Source organism: Halichoeres trimaculatus, unplaced genomic scaffold, assembly GCF_033239565.1.
Source record: "Halichoeres trimaculatus isolate MK-OKI-2021-1 unplaced genomic scaffold, fHalTri1.1 fHalTri1_scaffold_12, whole genome shotgun sequence".
Taxonomy (NCBI): domain Eukaryota; kingdom Metazoa; phylum Chordata; class Actinopteri; order Labriformes; family Labridae; genus Halichoeres; species Halichoeres trimaculatus.
In genome coordinates this window covers 24,296,080-24,318,073 of record NW_027437190.1, presented here as the reverse complement: position 1 = coordinate 24,318,073, position 21,994 = coordinate 24,296,080, and the positions used below count along the sequence as shown (strand labels likewise).

General features: G+C 41.2%; 2 protein-coding genes across 4 annotated transcripts in view; both read right to left on the bottom strand.

The window, feature by feature from the left end:
- erfl1 (Ets2 repressor factor like 1) overlaps positions 1 to 17,133 on the bottom strand; it is a 95,284-nt gene extending 78,151 nt beyond the window's left edge. Inside the window, exons 1-4 of one of the 3 annotated variants that reach the window (XM_074682830.1) lie at positions 17,086 to 17,133; positions 16,699 to 16,782; positions 15,930 to 16,015; positions 15,673 to 15,822 (exon numbers count right to left, since the gene is read on the bottom strand). The gene's annotated coding sequence lies outside the window, so the exon portion shown is untranslated. Of the gene's footprint in view, positions 1 to 15,672; positions 15,823 to 15,929; positions 16,016 to 16,698; positions 16,783 to 16,887 lie in introns of all 3 variants that reach the window. The other 2 variants (XM_074682831.1, XM_074682829.1) reach the window with 2 other exon arrangements.
- Positions 17,134 to 18,389: 1,256 nt separating this feature from the next.
- LOC141800355 (uncharacterized) lies at positions 18,390 to 21,401 on the bottom strand. The gene is made up of 3 exons (XM_074682821.1): positions 21,277 to 21,401; positions 20,560 to 21,027; positions 18,390 to 20,203 (listed from the first exon to the last, which is right to left on the bottom strand). The coding sequence occupies exons 2-3, from the start codon at positions 20,981 to 20,983 to the stop codon at positions 18,819 to 18,821; spliced, it is 1,809 nt and encodes a 602-aa protein (XP_074538922.1). The 5' UTR covers positions 20,984 to 21,027; positions 21,277 to 21,401; the 3' UTR covers positions 18,390 to 18,818.
- Positions 21,402 to 21,994: the final 593 nt, after the last annotated feature.

Below are 21,994 nucleotides of genomic sequence, written 5' to 3'. Positions count from 1 at the left end.
GGACAGCGAATTACAGGACAAGAAACAATGTGTTACAAAACAACGAGTTATAAGTCTGACATAGGCCTAATTAAGACCACGTCGAAGGTTGTAGGCTACTTAAAGTTTTATCTCAGTGTGACTCAAATAACCCCAATAAAGAAAGAAGACACATTAGAAAAAGTGTACCACATGTGATTCATAGGACGAGTTTATTTGTGAGAGAAGTGAAGGTTACACTTTTCTTATCGTTGTTCAGACCTAAAAACACGGCAGTCTTTAAGAAGAAAGAAGTTGTAATTTCATAAGAACTGTTATAGATTTATACTTCTGCTTTACCGGGTTAGTTCCTTCTGTACTTTGTACATCAAAAGAGAAATGTCTAACTTTTCCCTCAACCACATTTAACCGACAAAGTGACCCTAAACTCTATCAACACCAGCTAAAAAAGACAAAATACAAACTTAAAGTTAACAGATCTGTTAAAGACACGTCTTTCTTCGTCATCATGGCTACTAACAAAACTTTAAGAACAATTTTGTGTTTAAAATATATATATTGCTTGTATATATGTTAAATAAATGTATTGCTTTGTCACTCAAGCAAAGTTTTCTTAGTAGCCTACTTTTACATAAAAAACATGGTTAAAAACAAACCATTCAATAGGGTCAAGGTAATGGCCCCTTAAAGAACACAATTTAAGACAAATTGTGCGAAAACAGCAACAACTGAGACACCCTGGCCCCCATTAATAGACTAAAAGCATCCTTTCCAATTAGCCCGCTGTAATCCGCAGCTCATCCCTGTCTTACGCCCCACTTGTCCTACACCCGATACTTTGATCCAGACTCGTCGGCACCTGACGATCCGGCCCTTTGTTACAGAGCACGCTGGGGCTAATCTCACTGACCCGGCGCAACCTTGACCACCTACTCCCCCGGCCTTGGCTTGGTCCACCGCCGCCCCCGGACACACAACACTTCCCGGGAGGAAGAGAGAGCGCCTCTTGATCGTTTCATCAAACGCGTCCCCGCTGCGAGAGCACGCGCGCGCCGCCGACCTCCCACTCGTCCCAGCAGCGGGGATAAGGGGGAAGTCGATGCAACAGCGCCAACACAGTCAATGATCCATAAAGAGGAGCCAATAGGCGAGTGGGTAATGAGGGACTTCATTTGAACTTTATGTAAACAATAAGGAGTGAGGAGCGGGCAGATCTGAAGGTTGTAACCCAGATGGATGGACAGCCAAAGCATGAAACGCACGGATGTGGAGCCTGCTTACACCCAGAGACATGTATTGATTAGCATCACTCTGTAGCCTTATTTGGCTGTGAATGCAAAAACTGCATATATAACAATACACATCCAATATCAAGTCAGATGCTTTTACTGACTCCAAAGCAATAGGCGATAAAACACACACACAAACACTTAAACTCAAACAGAGAGAGAAAGAAAAGAGAGAACGAAAAGAGAGAAAGAGAGATAGAAGCACCTTTCACCGCCCCCCACTCCCCCTCCTTCCCCCCTCTATCTCTCGTTTTCACCCCCACTCCCCTGAAACACCCCCCTCTCTCTCTTTCTCTCTGGAAAAAACGGCAAGGAGGCGCGACTCGCAGGGCCGCACATAGCTGATCAATATTCGATTTAGTTGCTAATTTAGGGCCTTTCTATAGCTGTCATCCCGTGATGTATGAGTCCTAACCCGAGGTCGCCGTGGAAAAGAAGAAGAAAAAAGAGAGAGAAAAAAAATCAAACACCAGTCAACTTTTCACTTAACAATAGAGCGACTTGAATATTATTTATGGGCGAAAGACCCACTTTATGGGTGAATTGCTCCTATCGCTGGTGGGATGATGAAGCGCCTTGTAAGTACATGCCACACAGGCTCTGACACCGGCGTAAACAGACATGCAGGCAGGGAACAAACATGTAAACACGCTGGAAAGCACGCTGCTTTGAGAATGGGCGCAAAGCCGCGCAAAGAAGGGGAAATATTCATATCAACAGACGTCAATATCTCGGTCTCTTGGAGTCCACAATGCAATTTGAACGCACACATTTGATTAATGGCGTTCGTGTGATAAAGAGATTCCCCCTCCCATCCATGCTACCCCTACAGCGCACGCACGAGCCACAGACTCGCACGTGCACACACGCGAGTTGGGAATGACATAAAAGATATCCTATTTGTCATGCGGACTAATATTATGTATTATGGACCTAATTGTTTTTGCACATTGCTTTACGCACACACGCGCGCTCGCAGCACCCATCAAATCTGAACGCCGCTGCTTTATTTTGCCACTTAATGTCTTCCCGATCGATCACTGTTCTAAGGATGTTATCAATAATTTGAAAGCTTGATTAACTTCAACGTTTCCATAACAATCCCACCACGTTTATCCTCTCTTGAATTTTTAATTAACGCTTGCTTAATTAGTTCGAGATCGTTTGTGAGAGAGATACTTTATTTTGAGAGGGCGGAGGGAGGAAATTAACATAAAAATCTCTGCTGATAAATTGATATATTATCAGGAAAGAAATGTTGTAGGAATTTCTTGGCGGAACGAGTCATAAACAGACATCCATCAAAACAAGACAGCTTGAGACAACGTATAATTCTTTGGCAGTATTTTTTAATTATTTAATGACTCCTCATTCTAATTTCTCCAAATAATGAGGGTGTAAATTCTTTCTGCCAGAATCATTCAGAGACAAAGAGAACGATTAACAACATGCACCATGGACAGGAAACCAATTTCCTCAGGTGACAAAGTATTTTTAAGAAGCAGCCAGCTTAGAGGCAACATCCTTCATGTGCTGAAGGTCTTGAACTTGCTCAAACAGGTACCTTGCTTATTCTATCTGTAAGCTGTTACTGCTTTGAAAAAGAGGAGTACATCTGTAGAAGTGTAGCCCTTGGCCAAAAGAAAACAACTAAAACTATGGGAAGAAATTTCTGAGTTGTTTGTGGGGCATTTTAACCTTAAATGCAAGTACCGAGCTGCCATGTAAACCACTGAATGAATAAAAGGCATTTTAATTAGAGTGATTAGTTAAGGAATCAATGAGCTGGCACTATTGCAGCGCTCACAGGGAGACCTGAGATCAGCTAATGGAGTGGTTGAACACTAAAGTAAGCTTTTACACCCCCGCTTTGACTACAACTCCTTTTGTTATTGGCTGGTTCCTGCAAGAGTAAACTTTAAATTTTGGGAGTTGGGACGATGTTTAACACCAGAACAACAAAAAAGGAGTTCAAGTGCCTTTAATGTGGTCAATAAGGGATGAGATCCTGTTTTCTTTTTAGTTTCTTTTCTCTTATTTGACTTACAGATCATGCAGCTATTGACGCAAGAAGAGGTAGATGTGTGATTCTCACTGAATTCAGATGTCTTATGCAGGCCATATATCACAGATCCAGTGTGTTTAGGAGTCTCTTTGCATATAAACTAGGATATGCGAAGTGGGAGTGTGTGTATTGGCTGCTGCCAGCTGCCATGGAGCCTCCAGGTTGTTTGGTGAAAGTGAGAGTGTGATTTCCCCAGACCCTGCTCTCCAGGGACGCCTGACTCCCCCTGCCATCTCCCCAGAACCCCAACAGTTAAACGGACAGGTCATTGATAAACGCACACACAAACGCGCACACACATAATCTCCCAGCCTGCCTTTCAATCTCCTTTCCGTTGATGGCCTTCCTCTGCCATATAAAGGCCGTATTTCCCTGGCCATTACCGGTAAGTCACAGGGAATCTCTCACCTCACTGTATGCACGATAATCAGATCAAACCTGGAATTAGCATCATTAGAAAAATTGCAGGAGGCCAGTCATAAGGAAACGACCTGGTGAATAATCGCTCACACTGACAATGAAAGTTGTAATTGTAAATCTGATTCTACCCCTCAACCCCGCGCTGTAATGAGCACACGGCATTGTTTAAATGACTCAAATGAAATTGATGCTGATTCACCAACCATGAATGACAGCTCATATGAAGATGTGTGCGGGGAATGAGAGATGATGGGGATTTGTGTGCGTGCACGTTCTGGTTGTGTGTCTTCCTGTGCGGATGGTGGCGGCCTTTGAATGGGGTGTTTAACAGTGGTATTAATAATCTCCATGATCTATGAGCTCGTCTGGTGTCACTCAGCCATTAGGGAGGCAGTCTCTCTGTGTTCTCCACACCTCGTTTCCTCCCCCTTCGCCCCTGTCCGCCCCCCCCCAAATAATTGTGTGTTAATGGGTGAGGAGGAGGGGTAAGGGGGCTGGGGGATTTAGAGCCGGGGGAGCGAAGAAAGTGGGATTATTGTGGGGATGGGTCATTGTTAACAGATGAGATGATGGGGTGTGATGACTGACCCTTGCTGGTATTAGAGACAGTGGAGGAGAAATGTGAAAAAAAAGTGCAAAAAGTAGTTTAAAAAGTTTAGAAAATAAACAATAATGAGGGGAAAAGGAATCTTAGAGACATGATGCATCTGAGGGTGTGATAATGAAAGTTAAAAGTAATAGTCTACTTGAGATGCTGTAAGATTGTAAGATTCAAAGCCAGGTAAGGTAGCCCCAAAGCCATTTGCAGGTCCTAATCTGGGAGGAATGAGCCGTGAGAGGAAGAAGGAACTAAAGTACACTGACTAACAGGTCTCCCCTGACCCCTCTCCAACTCCCATTCTCCCGCCTCTACTTTTCTTCTCCCTCGTTTCCTCTCTCCTTCCAACCCTGCTTTCCACCACTTCCATCTACAAAACAAAGTTGCCTGGCATTGACGGGACCCTGGAGGCTGCCGGCCAGGAAAGGTGGGAGTCACTCTCAGTCGAGAGAAAGAGGTAAGAAAGCGGATGAGGGGGAGAGAGAGTGAGGAGGAGGAGGGGGTGAGGAGATTGAAGCGTTTCTAATTTAAATAAACCCTTTTGTAGACTCAAACTGGCAGCGAGCTTCCCCTTTGCTTGCGCAGAAAAGAGGGAGAAGAAAGAGAAAGGGGAAAAGAGGGAGGGCAAACGGAAAGTAGAGATAGATAGATGGATATAGAGATGTCTCCATGCTGGCTTGCTTATCCGCATGGGAGAGTAAGAGGCCGGTGGATGGGGAATGGGGGAATATAAAGAGTGAAGTGGAATAAGATAGGGAGCCAGATGGAGAAGAAAGAGAGGGGACACAAATAATGGGGAAAACACTGAAGAGATACAGGGGTTAAGGGAAAGGAGGATAGGAAAGAGCTGTGAAAGTTAGGTAATAGGGAGTTGTGGGTGTGAATAGATGGAGTTGCGATCCATCTATTGGGAAGAGTTCATCCATCCTCACCCTGTGGTAGAAACACACTCACACACAAAAAGAAAGAGAAAGAAAGTAAAACAGGGTCTCTTAGCAGTGGGTCCGATCAGTCTCATCTCATCAAAACTTGGCTGAAGTTTTTTGGATGGATCCCAGCACCAATCTACTCGAGCCGCCACACTCTTCTCCGTCACACTGTCTCCCCCTGTCTGTCCCTTTGGCTCGTCACAGCAGCAGGCCCGCTCCCCGGCTATACACTCCTAATAGGCTGCCATGGAGAGAGGAGCTGCAGCAATACACGGCTGTAATCTAAAGTCTCACCACTGAACGCCAGAGGATGCCCATTTTGGTTGTCCGCTGGTTGTTATGTTGGGTGGATAAGAGGTGACAACAGGAGGACCATACAGCTCAGAGATTTAGGAGAAGTTGCTCTCGTTGGTCCTGAAAAACTACAAAACACATCACAACATATAACCAGACTTAAGATATTTTTGGAGGACAAACCCAGAGTTTATGCATTTTTGTACAAAAACATTATAAAGCATTAACCTTAGAGAAATTAAATCATAAGAAATATAAATTATTAAAGACAGAATTTTTAAAGGTTTATCTGACTTTTTCAATATTGTTTGTTCTGTGTCCTCTGAAGGTCATACTGATCCTGTTTTATTTCCAACCACATCACTTAACTGAACGCTTGTCTAACTATCCATACTCATAAGGATATAGACCAGCTTTCACTGGTATATTACCCACTCAACATAAGAATCAGGGCTTGTCACGCCTGGTGACAAAAAATGACAGGATGCGATTACACAGTCCCTGGATTAAAGGTGAGCGTGTGTGTGTGCAAAGCAAGACACGCATGTTGTGTACAGGCCCACAGGTAGGTGCAAAGACTATAGGATGGATGGAGAGAGGAAGAGAGAAAAAGAGAAGGAGGGAGAGAGAAGGAGGCTGAGTTGGGAGGGGGGTGGACTCCCGACCCCCTCCTTCAAACATACACACCGAGAACTGGCTCCGGCTCCGGCTTCGCTGGAGTGGAGAACCATAAATCTTCATATAGCGGCTGTTTTGATTAATGCAGCCGAGTCGAGCTAGGGGGCTGGACCTATCCCATTACGGCCTAATGGAAGATGGAGCGGCGCTGTCTCCACCACTAGGCCCCTGTCATTTGTTCCACTTTGCAGTCCATTTGGCCGAGAGACTACAAGCCACTCCATCAAAAATATTTTCAGAGTTAATTTCCGCCCGCTTAATTCGCCTTGATTCGGATTGCGTATCGAATGGCAGGATCGATTTTCGCCTGGCGTCTAAATTAAATAAAAGAGAGGGGGGTATACTTTAAGTCTGCATTTTCTTTCTTTTCTCTTTTCCATTCCATTCTTCCACCTCTTTTCTAGACATCCTTTACCGTGAGCCTGCTCATTCTTTTTTTTACGATGCATCTCATTTCCTCCTTTCTCTCAGATTTTGATAGACCAATGTTTGCAGGAAGAGGAGGAGAAGCCAGGGGAGGAGGACGACGCACAAATGTGATTGTAGTTAAAGATGAAGGGAAACCTATTGAAAGAGGTGCTCAGGTGGATGGATTTATGGATTTGTCATAAAATACAAACAGACACATAAAGGCTCGGGTATGAGAAAAACACCTTTAAGCCAGGTAGAAACCAGACGGGGGAAAAGAAAGAACGACAGTATCCTCTTCATGACAGCTCCACAATTCCTGGATCCTGAAGAATAAATTTGGAAAACATGGAGTGAAGAAGAATTGGACAGGCCTGCACAGGAAAAGTGGGGTAAATTAGGGGCATCGGGGTATTGAGGGGGTGAAAAATAATAGGGGGGAAAAGTACCAAAAAAGAAATGAAAAGAGGCAAAAAGCACAGTGACAAATTGGTCGAGTGTGTCGCGAATTCCCTTTTAGATTTAAAGCCGCGTGTAGCCTATCGTCATATCTTTCCAGAGTAATTTATTTTCTCATTTCTCTCTCTCCCCTCACTACCCTTCCCTCTCTCTGTGTGAATTTATCTGGTAGTCACGTGGACAGAGGAGGGGGGAAAAAGTCAATAAAAGTCTCTGGCGACAACTGTTTCCCCCATCGGTCTCTTGTCTCCTTCTTGCATTATCTCTCCTGCTTTGCCTTCTATTTGTTTATGCACTGAAGCTGCTTCGCTCCTCCCTATTTCCTCCTCCATCCACTGTGTTTCCTGTTTCAGATCCTCTCTCATATCATAGGACTACAAGCTATACCTACTCCTCTCCAGGGAGGCCTATTGATTTTATCCTCCCACTAACAGCAAGCCCCACGCTTTGAAATTACAAAATCAGGAAGCTGTAGGATCCATCTTTTGTATCCACCTCAGAAATGTTTCAGTAAGCGGCAGAAAGTTCTCAGAGGCTTACAAGTTAGAGATGAAGGCCGTTGAGCTTTGGCTCGCAGACATGGTACTACTTGTAGATTGATAAAAATCAAGAAAGGAATTAGATTTGGATCAATCTGATTATATTTTGGTCTGCTCAAGCCTGAGTCTATAAGGCCCTACAGGAACGTGAAGACAAGGAAGGGAGGAAAGATTAAGGAAGTCAGAACTTTGGGATATCTACAAGAGGAATGAATGCATAATGAAAACTTGTCTCCAAACTCAACCAGACCAGTTTAAAAATGACAGATCCTGCACAATCTAAGGAATACAAGAAATATATTTTATAGAGCCTGCAGTTACTACGCGTTAAAATCACTAACTCAACTTGAAGACATGGTTTGACGCCAAATGCCCACCTTTGAACTATCGCTTTACTTGTGATTTAGTTGACGATAAGCTACACTGATGCAACATTTCTGACACTACTCCAGAAACTGATGGGTGGCGTCACTGACACCACATGTTGCCGTTCAGGTCATCATCCTCAGGTGAGTATGCCAACACAATGTTAATAGGGCATATTGATAAAGCCCCTTTATTTGCAGTATTTAATTTTAGTATTAAAAGCTTGTAATGAGTTTCAGGAAAAGAGCAAAAGCAGTGACCATCTAGCAGTGGTTGGTCCAACAGAGTGGATCTTTGGTTCTGACATTTCCAATCATTGATAAGCTGTGAATTTAATCACTGTGGCTTCAGACAAAAGTCCCAGGATATCTGCAAATCTAAAGACAAATTTGATGTTGAGAATAGGACGAAGGGATCAACCTGTCAATGATGCTTTTTGATCTTCATTAGGTTATGGTCCAGGAATACTTGACTGTTTAAAAACTTAGTGACCAAAACAGAATCACCCAATCACAGCTGAACAAGTGAACTATCAATATCTCATTAAAGGTCCAGTCAGGTCTTATCACTGGCATGGTTTCTTACACTAATCTCAACCTCAAACATATTATTTGGAGACTCTTGGGAACATGTAAAAAATCCCTTTATCTGCAGGGTGAAGCTTATCACCTGGTCTAAAAAAACGTAGAAGAACTGCTAATGGTTTCAGCCCTTAAAAATAACCTGATAGAAATGGTCACTTTTCTTGTTGGTGGTCTTGTCTGCTGGTTTAAGTCACAAAAATACTTCCACAGTGATTCCAGTCAGTCATAATTATAGACTGTATATAGAGTGGACAGCGTGGCTCCACCATTTACCATTGTACGGTTTTGAAGCCAAAATACCCCATCAAGGGCACAGCCATTGGTAGCAGTTGTGCAGCCAGAGTCTGCGCAGTGAAGGGAGAATGGGAGTGCAGCCGGGTGACAAAAATAATATATATTTTTTTCTTTTGGGAGTCTAATCACTTCGTGGCTCATCTTCCTGACATATTTCACTCTCCCTGAAAAAAATACACTAGCACAGCAGTTGTTAATCATCACTAAACGTGATGTAAAACCTAGTTTTTAACTTCTTACAACTAATGAAAACAAAGCTCTTCAGAAAAAAGAGAATTTTAACACAAGGTAGCGCAATAATATCTTCGAATCACCACAACATTTGAGAAATAATTTCTACGAGGTGTATTATTTTTTTAGAGTTTGACCACAGCCCATCTGGAATGACCGGACAGCTGGTCTTTATGACCTATACTACAGCCAGCCATCAGGGGGAGCAGTTTTTGTGGCGACCTCACTTCAAGAAAAATGACGTCAATTTTTTTTTACAGTCTATAGTAATAATACCAGCTAAAAACTCCTCACGAGACCTTTAAATAAATTCATTTTAAGTGTTGTCATATTTTTTTCTGTTTAAAAGTTATCAGATTTTATAAAAGAGCTTTTTATAATCTTTCAAATTCTATATTTTGAAGAGGGTCTATGAATCATTATTGTAAGATATTTTTTTTTTCATCGAAACAAAAGTTGAGTTAAAATCAGAAGAATTTCTGAAATGTTGTAAGGTCAAGAACAACAAGGAAATAAAGAACATTGGTAAATAACTACAGTTTAATGTACAGCAGCTCACAGCCCATGCTTCTCTTGAGGTTGATAAAACTGAAGGGTCACTGGGCTCTGGGTATCCTTGGGGGGTTTACACTTCCACAGCAAACAGGACTGATGGCTGACCCACCCGGCAATCTGACTTGTTCACTCAGCCCCTCCAATATCAGTGTCTCTATTTCAGTCGCCACATCTGTTATTGTCTGATTCTTAAGAAAAAAGTGGCTGAGCAGAGGATAATGAAATCAAAGCCCAACACACACAGCCAAGAAGCCCCTGGTAAGAAACACTGTGTCAATATTAATCTCCCTGACAGAAAGTCGAAATATGGCATCTGTCACACATCATCTTCCCTCTCTCCTGTCTTTCTGCGAAGTGGAAAAGGAGGGAGAGGAGGAGGTTTTGGTGGGAGTGAAGAGGGGGAAGTTGTTGGAAATTGAAGACATGGACCGGAAAGGGCAAAGGATTTTGAGATTTTCAAGAAATCTTTTTAGATGTCGCATGCTGGTATGGCGTGTATTTGAATTGTTTGATATGCTGCAGTAAGAACATTTCAAAGCAGTGGTGTATCAAGGGTTCGCGTCTCAAAACATATTATTTACAAAGTATCTGGCAATACAACACAGGAATCAAGTTCGGCTTCAATTTGAGAAAAGGACTGACATATCTCCAAGTATGTTCAAGTTTTGATGTCAGTCTTTATGACTGATTTCTTGGACTGAGGATGACAAAAGCTAGATTTATTTGCTTGCCACCGGGGGTGACCAATAATCAATACACAATAACTTCTGTACGTATCTCAGTAATCAAATACATCTTGTACATCGCTGCCGGCTGCTGCTTTAGTTTTCGAAACTACCACTGAAGGATGCCTCAAAAACACATCTTCTGTTTTTCAGGAATTCGGTCACTTTTTGGTTAAAATATGTAAAAAAGGAAACAAATGGGACAGTTAAACTGTTAATGTGGGGTACCGTTTGTGTTTTTTGTGACTGAGCCGGCTAGAAAAGCTGTACACTGTTAAAGTCAATAAATTGCACATGGCAAAGGATTACTCTTATCGTGACCCATATTTTCATCACCTAAAACTTCTGAAATGACCAAAAGAATAATTTACTTAACGTAATATTACACGACCTGGTACAGACTAAAACCAGTCAATTACCAGAAAGTATCCAGAAGTTGTTTGTATTGAGAGACGGTCTGTACAATCTGAGGGGAACATTTATTTTTCATAAAGCAAAGATGCAAATAAATGTCAAATCTCTTTGTCTGTCAGTAAAAGAAGTGAATTTGTGGAATTCTTTTGCTAAAAATGTAAAAATATGTGGAGCATTGGTAAGGCAAAAAAGACTGTACAAGAATAAATTGGTCTTGAAATAGACTATTGAAAATGTGAATTAGTGTGATCATGTTATGATGCACTTATTGCCAAATTGTTGACAACAATGAATCAGAATTGTTTTTACTTTGCACTTATTTTATAATCTTTTTTAATTTATTTATTTTATTATTTAATTTATTTTTTTTTTATTATTATTTATTGAGTTTTATTTTTTTAATTTAATTTTATTTATTTATTTTATTTTATTTTTTTATTTTATTTTATTTTTTTTTTTTGGGGGGGGGGGGGGGGGGGGGGGGTTAAGGGATAGGTTTCAAATAAACTTCAACTTCAACCTTCATTCTTTCAGTTACCTTGGCAACTCAGAAATTGTACTTTAAGCATATAAGATTGCTTCAACTGTTGCAAGTGAATTCATTCACTTATTTTGTTCTACAGAGCTCTACTACCCAATTCCTAATCTGTGGTATGCAGGCTTTGCCCTCTGGAACACAGAAGGCCTGCTTAAAAGTCAAACAGCTGTATCTAAAATGTCAAATTTATTTTAAAAAAAAACAAACAAACAAAAAAATTCTTTAAATGATTATAACTACAGAGGACAGTTACTTCTTGTTGTTATCACAAGCAAATAATGTAAAAAGAATGTGATGAACATTAAACAGTCAAACAGTTTTGGGGTTTTTGTTTGGGCAGAGGTTGTGAACCCTTATTTGATGGATGGACTACTGAGTTTCAGAACATGAACGAAAACACCAAATTCAGTGGCTGTAAACAGTCTCCTACAAATACCCTTTAACTGTTGTTTGAGTTTCTGAAACTAAAATTGTAATTAAAAATGGAGCCATAGTGGAAATTAAGAAGCCAAGCTTTCAGAAGTCATTTAATACCTCATTGGGTTTATCAATTCATGTCAATTATTGACAAAAACATAAAATACTGACTTGTGGTAGCTCTTTGTTTAAACAACAGGAGAGTTTTAATAACTATAACATTTTCACACCTTATCACTGAATCACACTTGAACTCAAATATGTCTGAAAATGCAGCCGATCTCTGGATCAAAGCACATAAAATAAAGCGCTGAAATCAAAAGTCAAAATGTTATAAGCAACAAGTCTCTGCAGGGCAGCAAAACTAATGTTGCTCTCGCACAACGACGCTTAGAGCCAGCTTTGACAAAACTGAATCTCTCGGTGATGATATAAAATGTCCTCAGATATTAAATCAGGCTTCCAATGCTTGAGGTTTTTCCTCCTCATGCACATCCGCTATCCTTTATTTATCCTTCAATCATTCAGGACTTTCCCTCCCTATCCAGCCTGTTATCTTTTGCTCCCACTCGTTTTGCCCAGAACACTTTCCTTTCTCTCATCCTCTTTCCATCTGCTTCCTATTCCTCCCACCTCTCTTCTTCCTCCTCTTCCTCCCTCCCTCACTCTCTCTGTCTTTTGGACATTTCTCTCAGTCTTTTCTATTTCCCTCCACCCTGCCTCTACACCCCCTTTCCCCCTCTCTTTCCCCTGTGATGAATGAGTCTGTCTGCTGGGTGCAGTTCATATTTACTGAGCAGGGGAGCACACACTGTCAGTCTCCCTCGCCCTCCACATCTCTATCCCTCCTCTAAAGAGACAGAGGGAGCAAGAGGTTACAGTGGGATGAGAGAAGGAGGGAGGCCGTGGTCAAGAGATCCACTCCGGGAGTCACTACGACAGCAGTCAGCTTTGTGGGGAACACATTAGTCCTGAGCAGCGTCGTTTCTCAGTGCTAGCATTAGAGGTGGTTGAGGGAGAGAGAAATCTTCCTTACCCCTTGACCAACCTGTCAATGTGGTGATACTAATAGGGAATAAACAGCGTCTTTCCATCTCTTTGTGTGTAACTCAGCAGCCCACTCTCAGCACTCAATGCAACACAATTTAATGGAGTTTTCTTGCTCCGTCCTTTGTGTGAGCCATGCTTTTAGGCACATTTTGACTTGAGAGGGAGAGAAGTAAGAGCCGCTACCAGCTGAAGCTTACCAAAGACCCACAAAATACCCAGTTTCATCTACTCCCACACACACCAGTGTGTTGCGGGGAGTCAAACGGTGTGTTTTGACCCGTGTGTTGACCCCTTCATGAATAAGAGGAGTGGATGTGGGCCTGCCAGAGCCCAAAGGGACAGGCCAAGAGCCGCTGCAAAGCCCTGCAGAGCCACCATCTCTTCCCACACACTGACCTACGAGGCCAGCCAACACCAAAACCACCGTAGCGCGACGACACCGGTGACACCCAGCGCCAACGCACAAGATGTGTTCCTCTGCCAAATTGACAAAAATATAGACAGTAAATACACAGAAAATTGGACGGCTCAAATTACATCACAAAAAGAAAATCCCCTCTACTGCACTTTTATAAGATTCAATATGAGGTAATTTAATCCTCAGACTGCAACCTAAAGCCCTACCAACTGTCTGTCAAAGAGAGCAGATTGAAAATGTTTTTGCTGTTTGGTTTTTGGGGAAGGGAAGGCTAAATAAATGTAAGGATTTATGTTTCGATTTGTGGATGATTTGCAGCCGACACTCAGCCATCTCAGTTTATTCATATCTGCACTGATTAAACATTATTTCACTCTACAACATTGGCATCATGTATCTGTATGTCAGAATCTGAGAGGAGGAGCGGAAAAATAGGAGCAGGAGAGAAAAATTTGTGGAACACTGAAAGGAGGAAAGGAAAGCATCATACCATAATCATCTAAATATTAGGGAAAATTGGAGATGAGAAAGGCGAAAATTGGATACGGGGGAAGATTTCTGAGGAGCAGAGAAAAGCCTGAATGCACCAAATGTGAAAACAATGACCGGTATCAGAACGGATGAAACAAATGCAGGCTTCTCTCTGGATAAATCACTGCTGTAAAATATCCTTTAGGAGGTTCTAAAAGCTGTCGTCAGCAGACAAATGAAAGGGTCAGAGGTCTCACAGGGGGAGCACTATCTGCTGGAACAACACTGTTTATGATGGAGGAGGTGGTATAGTGCTTTACAACAGGACATAAAAGATATTTTCTATATTCAATCCAGACCACAGGCTTTTTCCACGTCATACTTCTAACAAACTTCTGAGAAAGAGGCATTTCCTGAGCTCGCCTTTTCCCTGAAGCACCCTTTCCACAGCTATCCATTTCCCCCTGGTGCCTCAAGAGAGGAACTACTGCTGCTTCACTGCGGCCTTTCAGGGAGGATTCATCAGCCGACTCATCTGCTCTACAGCTGATGCGGGCCTCACACTGTGATGCATCCGGCTATTGGGCTCCAGATGATAAGTTACACACACTGCACGGAAAGGGTAAACACTAACACCTTTATTTGTCAGGATGCAATCTCCGTCGACCCGCGTTTGTGCGCTGCAGTGAACCCCTACCCCACCTCCACCTCCACCTCCTCATCCCCGGATCATATTTGTCCATCTGCCTGCCACGCCGATGGAACATTCCAAAAACGGCTGCTGTGCAATCTATCTCAATTTTCCAAATCTATTAACTTTCTTTGTGTGGCCTGCCTCTCCTCGAGCCCGATCTTTAAAAACCGTGGTTGTTCAACAATTATGATAACTGCAACAGGGGGAATTAGAGAATCCACCCATTCATCTCTCTGCCCCTCCTCCGCACAGACATGACGCGGCTAAATGAAAAATGGACACACTTTAAGAAGTATTGATTCCAGCTTTAAACAAAGGTACAGTCAATATTATTTACAACTAAATATATCTTTGTTATCTGTGCCGGAGTCGTAGTTACTGCTCTGTCCTCGTAATTGCGGACATAAAAATAATAGACCAATTCCCACTGAATTGACCGAGACAGGTTTAGTTGTGGCCCTTGTCCTGGTGATGCATATCCTAGATGTAAATGAATGTGTAAGCAAGGTTTTCCTCTGACAACTGCACTGTGCAAGAGGCAGATATCTATTCGATCCACGCAGGAAGTACACAAGACAGAGGGGGTGATTGCAACCCTAAAAACTTAAAGGCAAACACACAGCTTAAGGAAGTCATCTTCTTTCCAGAAATGTTTTTCATGCATTCTGTTTTTAAAATAGTGTTTTCCACCTCAGGGATACTTTGACATAACCAGTTTTCTGATGTGTTTTGAAGGTATTTTTGATGCATTTCCCAAGCCCCCTGGGGTTTCTTTTGTCATGTGGAAAACTTAACCATGCTTTGATTTTTTTCAAAGTACACTAGTAGTTGAATATTTCACTAAACCAAACAAGAGAGGACTGCTTATGCTAGTTTTCTGTGGATTGTGTTGCACATGGATGGACTGGGTTGGATAATAAAATAAGAAACAATTACAATTTCTCAAACTAAATTCTAAAGAATCAAAAGTGGTAACAGATTTTTCTCCATGCCGCTGATGGCAGTAGCCTTCTAAATTATTAAAAACCCTCTTACTATTATAAGAGAAATTTCTTTAAAATATATTTTTCTGCTATCTGAAAATAACTCAAAATGATTTTATGTTTTTGTTTTAACTGTTAGCATCAATAATAGAGCATCAAACTCCTTTACTTATAAAGAGAAACCTTTGCGTCCAGAAATCCCTGAGATTTTAACAGCTTACCCCTATTGAGGCAAGTCGGGAGTTGTATCTTTCTGAGAAAATTAGATTCTTACCAATACACCCACGAGATCCTGTCCCCAGGATTTGCAGAAACTTCGCCAAGTGGTTCCGTGGTTCCCATGGAAGTGAGGAGCTGGCAGCTCCGACATTGACTCCTCAGGTCTCTGGGTGTGCAAAGCTGGGCTGAACAGGTTTGAAGTTTCCTAATGTGATGAATCAGATTCAGATTCAGCATCATAGGTCAAGGCAGATCATTCTTCAACAATGAACAACTTGACTTATTAAATGTCTGAGGAAGTCATTAACTTACCTTCCACAAGACTACTATGTTAATCATTGAAGATTGGATCATCTGACTGGCTGCCTTCCTCTTTCTTTTCATCGAGAGAGAATGTTCTTGAAATAGAGAAGGCAGATGCTTACACACAAAAAGTAAGGCAGCTGTTTTACTTCATTTAGGGCATCAATTAAACACTGATTTTGACCTAATTTAATCCTCATCCTTGATGTGCCTTGTGGGAATAAGCATTGGCCACTAGAGGTGTCTGTTTCTGAGTGTGATCTCTATGATGCTGAGTGCTTCGGAAGCCACAAAATTGCATCTAGGTACTGAGATTTTGTGTCAGCAAGATAGTATATACGTACATAGTTATAGTTATAGACGCATATAGTTACAAAGGTATTTCACCATGAATGTGCCATATCCCCCTTTTTTTTCAAATACAGATAAAAGACTGAAAGTGTCATCAAAAACAAAACTGCCAGTAACATCCAAAGCCAGAACATACTCAGGACACATACTTTTCTCTTTTCTGTCATTGGTTAGAATAATTTTGAATAAATATATTATTTATATTTTATACTGTGTAGTATTTTCACTGTGGAGTCAATAATTACTTAAATGGTTTTAAAATAGATGTAAGAAAAACTGAATCAGTGTTCAAAATGTCAATAACTTGACCTGGCATGTAAAATGTTGTACTGTTGGATGAAAAAAAAAAAGTTTTTCTTCCAAAGAATAGACTGTTAAACATAAAAAGACTGGGTAGTTTCTGAGCTGAATGAGACAGATCACTTACCTGAGACCACAGGATCTGTTGTCCATTGAATGAAGTAAAGATCCAGTTTTCTCTCATACTTTGGATACATTTTGAGAACTTGGCCTAAAGAGTAACAAATTTAACTTATCTTTAATGTTTGTGTTAACTGTAAACCAAAGACAAAACAAAAAACAAAAAACAAAAACAAAACATGTCTCCTCTAGCTACCTAGCTTGCTGTTGTAGATGACGTGAGTGCTAGCTTATGTTACTGCCAGAGTTAATTGTGACTTCACATCATCTAAGTATATTATACTGGGCTTGTATCTGTCGGGTCAGATGTGTTTACACATTTTTAAGCTCAGTGTCTAACGTAAGGAGCTTTTCACACACAAGGGTTTGACAAACAATGTACTCAACTTTCTACCTGACAGACAGCGAAATCCTTTCTTTCGTTCGTTTTATTGGCGGTTGGCAACCAACTTTTAGGTGCATTTACCGCCACCTAATGGACTGGAGTGTGAGTCAAGACATGGTCAGAAAAAAAACAACAAAAAAACCCCCCACAATTATATCCTATTACCTAACCCAGTTTCCCTCAAATAATTCATCAAAATACCCAATCCTTCCTGCAATGTGCTCCCTAATAAACTACCCAATGTTAATTCCTGTTTTTCCCTCTACAACATCTGTATCACCTTTTTCCTCTCCTCCCTATACTTACTCCACACCAGTAATACATGCTGTACCGTTTCTAATTGTGAACATTCTGAACACAGACCTGACATACGTTTCCCTATTTTATTCACAGTGAAATCCGCTGTCTTAAACCGTGGGTGTTTTGTATATTTGCATGACGTCACTTCCGTGGCGTGGATTCGGAATGAACCGCGCGCTGAATCAGTGATCTGCTTGTACGAAATGGGAGGAGGCTCCCTGTGCGTACATTGGCTGAGGTTTGCTTTACCAGTACAATTTATAAAATATGGCAGCAAGAATTCTTGCAGCAAAATACACAATAGGAATACTTTTATTCTTATCTTCATTTGGTCACTTAGCACAAGAGTTCAGATATTAAAAATGATCTCTTTCCCTCCAGTCCCTGCCAGACTAGTTTTATTGTTATTTTTTCCATATTCACTCAGAAAAAACCTAAAGTGATTGCAGGTGTTTTTAAATTAATTTCTGCAGCTTTTTCTTACATTCACATGCAGTTTACAATTTTAGAGGTTAAAGAGAGAAATTCTTAACTTTTTTGACACAATAATGTTATTCAAGATCTACTCCTGGGTCAAGGATAAATTGATGACCTCCCAGCTTCAGTGTTGAGAAACTTGATGCAACAGTCCACCAACAGAGGATGATATGAAGTTTCATAATCATAGACTCAGCTGAGAAACCTTCAAGGACTAAGTGCTTTTTCAGTACAAGGGTTACATTCCTTTACATCATTGTGGATACCATCATGATTATCATAAAGCAGATACAGAATAAAATGACTGCCACAGCAATCTTCCAGTACTAATGGTTTTCTTAACTGTAACTCCTCTAGATCAATTTTTTATTAGATGCACAGCATCTGTCTTTAAAACAGATTATCTGTCAATCTTCTCAGTAATTGTGAAATCTGTAATTCCCAGAAATCTGTGGGTCAATTTTCCAGTTTTGATATTAAGATACTTTTGTCTCTTAAAGTACTTTGGCACACAGTTGCATCAAACACAGTGTAAGTGCATTCATCATGTAATTTATTACATTTTTATATATATTACACAGCGGTGATGGAAGAAAACAAAACAGTTCATAATCTGCACGCCCAATTACCCACTGATTCATATCACATACTCAAACCTCAAATACCATAGTGTCCTGCTAAACCAGTTCATCTACCCTGGAAGAAATTAAACAACACATTGGGTAGGTCTGTCAAGGAGTCCTGTGCAACAACAAATAGAATTAACTTGTTCATTTCACTTTTTACAATAAGTTAAACAGTCATCTGGCTTCATGGTTACAGAAAGATATTTTAAATAGCTATATACAGATATTAGTTTTGTCTTAAACGGGCAGATCAAGAAAAGTTAGTAGCAGACTGTATACATTTCTAATAATTAAACACTTTAAATCAGGCAAGCTTAACAACAGTCCTCTTTGGAAATCTTAACGGCACTTAGCCACATGCCCAGAAAGATGGTGAGAGCGAGCAAACCTGCGGAGACAATTAGGGCAGGAAAACGGCTTTTCCCCTGTGTGAGTTAACATGTGAGTTTTCAAGTGGCCTGATAAGCGAAAGCTTTTGTCACATTCTGGACACGTGTAAGGACGCAGGTTAGTGTGACTCCTCCGATGCTTGCCCAGATCACCAGAGGAGGTGTAACAGCGATGGCAGTCTGGACATTCAAAGGGCTTTTCCCCGGAGTGTATCCTCTTATGCTTCACCAGATCGCCAGACTGAGTGAAACTCTTGTCACATTCATCACATTTGTAGGGTCTCTCACCAGTGTGGGTGCGTTGATGGTTTCGTAAATGTGAAAGACGAATAAACCTATTTCCGCAGACTGTGCAGTGGTAGGGTCTTTCTCCGGTGTGTGTCCGCAGGTGAATTTTCAAAGCCCCTAGATCTCCGATCTTCAGTCCACAGTCCCCACACTGGTGAGCTTTCTCGCTGTTGTGAAGTTTGCTGTGAACCCTCAGATTTTTCCTTGTGTTAAAGTTCTTCCCACAAACATTGCAGTGAAAAGGTTTCTCACTGGAATGTGTCCTCAAGTGAAGATTTAGACTTGCCTTTAATCCAAACTCTTTTCCACACACAGAGCAAGAATATTCCTTCTTGGCAGAGTGGGTGGTTAAGTGACAGTTGAGGTGGTGTGATCGTAAGAAGGCTTTCCCACAGACCTGACATTTATATGGCTTCTCCCCTGTGTGAATTTTCATATGTTGCCGCCAACCACTTCGTTCCACAAACCTCCTGCCACAATCTTTGCAGACAAACGGACGGTCTCCTGTGTGGGTTCGCATGTGATCCTCCAAGCTTTGAGGTGTGCGTAAAATCTTGCCACATTCTGGGCATGGCAAACCAATATCCAGGCAGATTGGCTTGTCCTCAGATTCTGTGGTATCTGGTTCATGGCACAAATGAGGCCCTTGACCCCACGTAGCTTTGAAGTTCTTCCCACAGTCTGCACAGCTGAGATGCCCTCCTCTGGTCACCACAGCCATGTTGTGCCATCGCTGACAGTGATTCTTGAGATTCTTCAGGTACTGGAAGCTGCGTGCACAGGTTGGACAGGGGTAAAGCCGACGGGGAGGGGCAGAAGGGTGCGCTTCACGTACATGGATCCTCAGCTGTACTTTAGAGGTAAAGGTGCCACTGCAGACAGTGCAGGTGTGTTTTGGGATGAGGTTCAGTGTGCGGCTTGTTAGGCATTTCTTCAGACTGGCAAGATATTGTTTCTGATGGACCCACTTCACATGCTTCTCCAAGAACTCCAAGTCAGTAAAGGAGATGGAGCAGTGAGGACATGGAAAGAACTCAGATGATGGCTCTAAGTAAGAAGAGACACAAAGACAATACATAACAATAAGTAAATAATAATGATTTAAAAAAAATACATTTACTTAAAGTTCCAAAGCCTCAGGTGATTACAAAAGCTACACATAAGCTTTTTACATGCTGTAAGAATCCCCCATAATACCATTACTGCTTTCACCATATCTGACACTAAAATTTGTTATTGTAAAAAGCTAAATGGAGAAACGAAACTTGCCTCTCATCAGGTGAAGGGTTTTTAATCACAAAAATGCAAAAATTAACTAATTAGAAAGACAACACGCATAAAACAGTAGAATATTAATAGAAACCCAGCAAAAGCCAAAAGTGTTATTTATCTTTGTCTCTTACCTGCACAAACCTGTTCATCCTCTCCAAAACCTTCCTGTATGTCGTCTGCAACATCCTCATCATCTTCCTCTCCTTTTATCCATGCCTCTGACTCATCCTTCACAACACCTTCAGGGAATTCAATGTCTGGGTGCTCAAACTCGTCCTTAATGAGTGTGTGTTGATTGGGAGCATCTGACCAGGATGTCACAGTGTCAGGATTAGAGTCTGAGCAGCTTAATGAGTTTAAATGGAGCTCTTCACTGACCTCAGGCGAGTGAGGTTCCTCTTTGATTTGAACGCTGAGATCTTCTCCGTTAGTGTAGACTTCATGAGAGTCTTCCTCTAATTTACATTCAGTTTTTACCACGACCACGTCGTATAGTGACTTTCGTGTCTTTGCTTTGTTGTACAAAGACTTTTTCTTGGCAGGTTTCATCTTCATGGTGTTAACATTAATTCGGGTTAGGTTTCTGTTCCATTAGTGTGCTGTGGATCAGAGGACATTATTCAGACAAATGAAAGACAAAAATAGTTGAATCAATTCAAATTACAGCAATGCAAAAGCAAAACAAGCGGAAATCCCTGCAATCATATGTTAGCAACGTTGCTACGCTACACTACCGCAGTTTTAGCTTAGCTGAATGCTAACGCTGTGGCTCCTTTACTGTAGTTTGACAGAAACAAAGCAGCTGTCATTGTCATTCAACATTTGTAAGATGTATGGTAAACACTAACCTTTGCGGTGTCTACGGTTCAATTCAAACATATTTTGATGTTTTTGCATGCGTCTCCTTAGCGTCTACATCAGCGTTGTGTGTGGTGTTAATAAAACAATAACACAAAACCGGACTTCCGGTGATTCTGGCCTATCAGGTCCCACGTGCGACGTCCAGGTTACCGCCCACAAAGTATTACAAGGAACATACGACAACTTCTATTCCAGTTTAGGGATCCAACCATTTACCTTTCTTAGTTCTTTTTCTGCGTGAGTAAACGAGGGAACTGGTCAGGAGATATTTTGCCGTTTTACACGGAAAAAATAATCGTTTTATTTTCATTTTGTTTGATTTAAAAAGATACAGAGGCAGGGTTTGTACAAATAAAAATCACACTTTTCAAGAGGAAATTATTCATCAAATTAAGTCAGACAACTAAAAAGTCATACGCATAATACGATGAAACCCATTTATAAATATATAATTTTTCCTTTAACTACGCTGGTCCCGGTTGAGGTTCAAAATCTCTTCCCAGGAGAGACCTGCCCAAGACAGGCAGCTGCAAAGAACACAGACTTACAAAAACAGAAAACAAAAGAGTGTTTAGCACTGTTAAGCAGCTGTCACTAGGTCTTTAATTTTAGATTTCATGACATTCAGTGACACCAGTTTCTTGAGTCTCAAATTATTCCACAAGAAATTCAAAGTCAAGGGTGCAGAATACCCAAAAGCCCTTT

Coding starts and splice junctions, on each gene's coding strand:
- LOC141800355 (XM_074682821.1), bottom strand. CDS start 20,983: ATGAAGATGAAACCTGCCAAGAAAAAGTCTTTGTACAACAAAGCAAAG. Junction 20,204..20,559: donor GGATGAACAGGTTTGTGCAG/GTAAGAGACAAA, acceptor CTTCTTACTTAG/AGCCATCATCTGAGTTCTTT.